The following is a 5,000-nucleotide window of genomic DNA, read 5'->3' as shown; positions in this document are numbered from 1 at the left end:
TAGGTAATTATTATTAATGTCCCATTGTAGCATAATACAGCATATTGTAGGTAATTATTATTAATGTCCCATTGTAGCATAATACAGCATATTGTAGGTAATTATTATTAATGTCCCATTGTAACATAATACAGCATATTGTAGGTAATTATTATTAATGTCCCATTGTAGCATAATACAGCATATTGTAGGTAATTATTATTAATGTCCCATTGTAGCATAATACAGCATATTGTAGGTAATTATTATTAATGTCCCATTGTAGCATAATACAGCATATTGTAGGTAATTATTATTAATGTCCCATTGTAACATAATACAGCATATTGTAGGTAATTATTATTAATGTCCCATTGTAACATAATACAGCATATTGTAGGTAATTATTATTAATGTCCCATTGTAGCATAATACAGCATATTGTAGGTAATTATTATTAATGTCCCATTGTAACATAATACAGCATATTGTAGGTAATTATTATTAATGTCCCATTGTAGCATAATACAGCATATTGTAGGTAATTATTATTAATGTCCCATTGTAACATAATACAGCATATTGTAGGTAATTATTATTAATGTCCCATTGTAGCATAATACAGCATATTGTAGGTAATTATTATTAATGTCCCATTGTAACATAATACAGCATATTGTAGGTAATTATTATTAATGTCCCATTGTAGCATAATACAGCATATTGTAGGTAATTATTATTAATGTCCCATTGTAGCATAATACAGCATATTGTAGGTAATTATTATTAATGTCCCATTGTAGCATAATACAGCATATTGTAGGTAATTATTATTAATGTCCCATTGTAGCATAATACAGCATATTGTAGGTAATTATTATTAATGTCCCATTGTAGCATAATACAGCATATTGTAGGTAATTATTATTAATGTCCCATTGTAGCATAATACAGCATATTGTAGGTAATTATTATTAATGTCCCATTGTAGCATAATACAGCATATTGTAGGTAATTATTATTAATGTCCCATTGTGACATAATACAGCATATTGTAGGTAATTATTGCACTACCTACTGGCATGGAAGAGTATTCAGTGTTTCAAGTAAACCAGATCACTTTGTTAGAAAAATGAAAATAAAGTTATGCAAAAAATAACTAATATTTAGTTACTACTAAATAGCGTATTGTGGAAAACAATAAGCTGTTTTTTTGCAAAACAAAACCGAATGAGTGCAGATGTGTGAGCATCACGTTGTATCAGTATTAGTGGAGCAGTGAGCTGCTTTCCTCTACAACTCTTTCATAAACGAGGTTGTAGATTTGATGCGACTCTCAGTTCATGCTCCATGTTGAGAGACACAGCAGCAGAAAGCCGACTTCACGGAGATCTCAAAGATCGGCTTGTCAAGAAATGACAAGAATCGGCGACTCGCGCATGCGCAGCGTAACCTGTTAACGGCGGACGGTGAACATTTAAAGTCAGCATTTCCTCTTGCGCCCCACCTGCAATAAATACCTCCCCAGTTTGATAAATACTGACTTAAAGGAAACACGGTGTTCATTTATTTCAATGACGACCACAAAGTGAGCAGGCTCTGTTACTGCTATGGGTTTTTCGGGCTTTTGAAGGATATTTCCAGAGCCTCTCGATATGCAAAGTCAGAAACGTCATTTGTGGAGCTCCAGGCTGCAGGCTGTTGATGTTTGTCTTGACCTGCAAACACATGAACTGTTGGGCTTTAAAAGTGAGAGCTCATCGCTTAAAATAGTGAAAGCTGCAGCAGCAAATCCCATTGTGAAAAGCAGCTCGCTGCTCTCTCGCTCTCTGTGCAGCGCATGCAGACACAGAAGAGTTTAGACGCGACCCAGAAATGACAAGCTGTGTGTAGATAAGATCAACAGCATACGGCCGTTTAGTCTGTTTAATACTGATCAAGGTGTAGACCTGTTCTAGATTACTCTGCCAGACACTATATTGCAGCTCAGACGCTCAACAATGGAAAATCATTTGCGGCAACTAAATAGTATTTTTTTGGACCATTTAAGTGAAATTGGACATTTTCCTACGGCACAGTGGTTGACAATCACTGCTCTAACGCCCCCTGTCCCCTCAGATTGGAGAGGAGCGAGCGACGGCCATCGCTCTGATGAGGAAGTTCATCGCTTACCAGTTCACCGACACGGTGAGGAGGCGGGGCCTGTTTGAATGCTCTGCTCTGATTGGCTGATACCAGAGAAGATATATAAATAAATAAATACCCCCCCCACAGCCCCTGCAGATCAAGGCCGTGGTGGCCCCGGACCACGTGAAGGGCTACATCTACGTGGAGTCCTACAAGCAGACCCACGTGAAGTCGGCCATCGAGGGCATCGGGAACCTGCGCATGGGGCTGTGGAACCAGCAGATGGTTCCCATCAAGGAGATGACCGACGTGCTCAAGGTCGTCAAGGAGGTCACCAACCTGAAGCCCAAGTCCTGGGTCCGGCTGAAGAGGGGCCTCTACAAGGACGACATCGCCCAGGTACCGCGCACCACCGGGGTCCGGACCTCACGGGGTGTGGGGCCCTGAGGGAACCCGTTTTAACCACGGGGCCCTGAGGGGACCTGTTTTAACCACGGGGCCCTGAGGGAACCTGTTTTAACCACGGGGCCCTGAGGGAACCTGTTTTAACCACGGAGCCCTGAGGGGAACCTGTTTTAACCACGGGGCCCTGAGGGGAACCTGTTTTAACCACGGGGCCCTGAGGGGAACCTGTTTTAACCACGGGGCCCTGAGGGGACCTGTTTTAACCACGGGGCCCTGAGGGGACCTGTTTTAACCACGGGGTTCCTGGTGGGTTCCTCATGGGTTCTTTTTGGGTTCCTCATGGGTTCTTTGTTTGTTCCTTGTGGGTTCTTCATGGGTTCTTCATGGGTTCTTCATGGGTTCCTGGTGGGTTCCTCATGGGTTCCTCATGGGTTCCTCATGGGTTCTTCATGGGTTCCTCATGGGTTCCTCATGGGTTCTTCATGGGTTCTTCATGGGTTCCTCATGGGTTCTTCATGGGTTCTTTGTTTGTTCCTTGTGGGTTCTTCATGGGTTCTTCATGGGTTCTTCATGGGTTCCTGGTGGGTTCCTCATGGGTTCCTCATGGGTTCTTCATGGGTTCCTGGTGGGTTCCTCATGGGTTCCTCATGGGTTCTTCATGGGTTCTTCATGGGTTCTTCATGGGTTCCTGGTGGGTTCCTCATGGGTTCCTCATGGGTTCTTCATGGGTTCTTCATGGGTTCCTCATGGGTTCCTCATGGGTTCTTTGTTTGTTCCTTGTGGGTTCTTCATGGGTTCTTCATGGGTTCTTCATGGGTTCCTGGTGGGTTCCTCATGGGTTCCTCATGGGTTCCTCATGGGTTCTTCATGGGTTCCTCATGGGTTCCTCATGGGTTCTTCATGGGTTCTTCATGGGTTCCTCATGGGTTCTTCATGGGTTCCTCATGGGTTCTTTGTGCTCCAGGTGGACTACGTGGAGCCGAGTCAGAACACCATCTCTCTGAAGATGATCCCTCGTATAGACCTGGACCGCATCAAGGCCAAGATGAGTCTGGTAGGAACCAACACAACACGGTTCTTCCTCAGGACAACCGTACTGAGAGTTAACCTCTCTCTCTCTCTCTCTCTGTCTCTCTCTCTGTCTCTCTCTCTGTCTCTGTCTCTCTCTGTCTCTCTCTGTCTCTCTCTCTCTCTCTCCTGTAGAAAGACTGGTTCGCTAAGAGGAAGAAGTTCAAGCGACCGACTCAGCGGCTGTTTGACGCTGAAAAAATCAGGTAAACATTTTAAAATCTTTGTGACAGTTTGATGTTTTTCTGCTAACGAAAATCAAATATTTGATTGACGGGTGTTGTGTAAAAATCCCTTATTAATGAGGAATATTCTCTAAACACCGATACTGAATGAACTCTAATCTCTCTATATAATATTCACAGCTTTAGCTCGGGGTGGAGCTACTTGCGTGTCAGGGGTACAAAGTTCAGTCATGGTTACACATTTATAAAAGTACACGGCCAAACTGCATGCTCATCATGATAAGTGGCCGAGCTTTACCCAGCATGCAGTTTGCTGGTGTAATTGTATAAATGTGAAACCATGACTCAACATTTGTACCCCTGCCACGTAAGTAGCGCCCGCTGCGCTCTCAGATGTGTGAAAATGAAGTGATGCTCCCTGTCGAGGGTGACAACGCACCATGGGTTTGAGGTGTAAGACACATTCACACCTGCATTCCCCTGGGTCCTAAATCCCTCCAAGTTGGTTTCCTAACACACTACCAACCAGTTGTGAGCTTGTCAGCCAGCGAGTGGTGAACAACTATGGCGGCTGTTCTTTTCGGCGTCAATGAATCACTGTGTGTGTCGAAAATAAATACCGTGATATGAGTTTTTGGCCATACCCCCCCCCGTTCCTCATAGTGTTCCTCATAGTGTCTGTGCACGATGTTATCCTGGGCTGGGGCCCAAACTCTGGTTTCCCGCACGAGGCCTCCCTTTGGATCAGAACTTGGATGAGAACCAGATCACTGTGACTGCTTACACACATCTTTCTCCTGGTGAACCAGAGGAACTACACAGTTTGTGATACGGCTGCATGTACTGTGTACTAGATGAACACTTAGATGCTGATGCTTTATGAGACGTACAACTACTCGTTGGATTTGCTATCAACTCATGTGGATAAAACATTTCCTTATATGTGTATATGTCCGGGATTATATAAACATTTTCCTTCCACAGGTCTCTGGGAGGAGAAGTCAGCCACGATGGAGACTTCATGATCTTTGAGGGGAACCGGTACAGCCGCAAAGGTTTCCTGTTCAAGAGCTTTGCCATGTCGGCTGTGGTGAGACTAATAATAATAATAAACTGTGTTTTTATATCCATTAGTTCTATTTCTGGCATCACAATACATTGATGTAGGGCTGCACGATTATGGCCAAAATCATAATCACGATATTCATTAATTTTAGGGACAACATCTTTTTATTG

The 5,000-nt window shown here is 43.5% G+C and overlaps 2 protein-coding genes across 2 annotated transcripts in view; both read left to right on the top strand.

Annotated features, from left to right (window-relative positions):
- LOC306742560 (protein NLRC3-like) overlaps window positions 1-5,000 on the top strand; it is a gene marked incomplete at both ends in the record, with an annotated part of 315,498 nt that overhangs the window by 264,106 nt on the left and 46,392 nt on the right.
- Window positions 1-5,000, top strand: part of supt5h (SPT5 homolog, DSIF elongation factor subunit) — a gene marked incomplete at its 5' end in the record, with an annotated part of 23,436 nt that overhangs the window by 7,056 nt on the left and 11,380 nt on the right. Inside the window, 5 exons of the mRNA XM_079224372.1 lie at window positions 2,098-2,166; window positions 2,254-2,505; window positions 3,476-3,565; window positions 3,715-3,785; window positions 4,749-4,854. Coding sequence (XP_079080498.1) covers window positions 2,098-2,166; window positions 2,254-2,505; window positions 3,476-3,565; window positions 3,715-3,785; window positions 4,749-4,854 — 588 coding nt within the window. The remainder of the gene's footprint in view (window positions 1-2,097; window positions 2,167-2,253; window positions 2,506-3,475; window positions 3,566-3,714; window positions 3,786-4,748; window positions 4,855-5,000) is intronic.

Source organism: Taurulus bubalis (genome assembly GCF_910589615.1).
Source record: "Taurulus bubalis genome assembly, chromosome: 10".
Taxonomy (NCBI): Eukaryota; Metazoa; Chordata; class Actinopteri; order Perciformes; family Cottidae; genus Taurulus; species Taurulus bubalis.
Note: the sequence above shows the minus strand (reverse complement) of the source record. Positions and strands in the feature narration are given on the sequence as shown.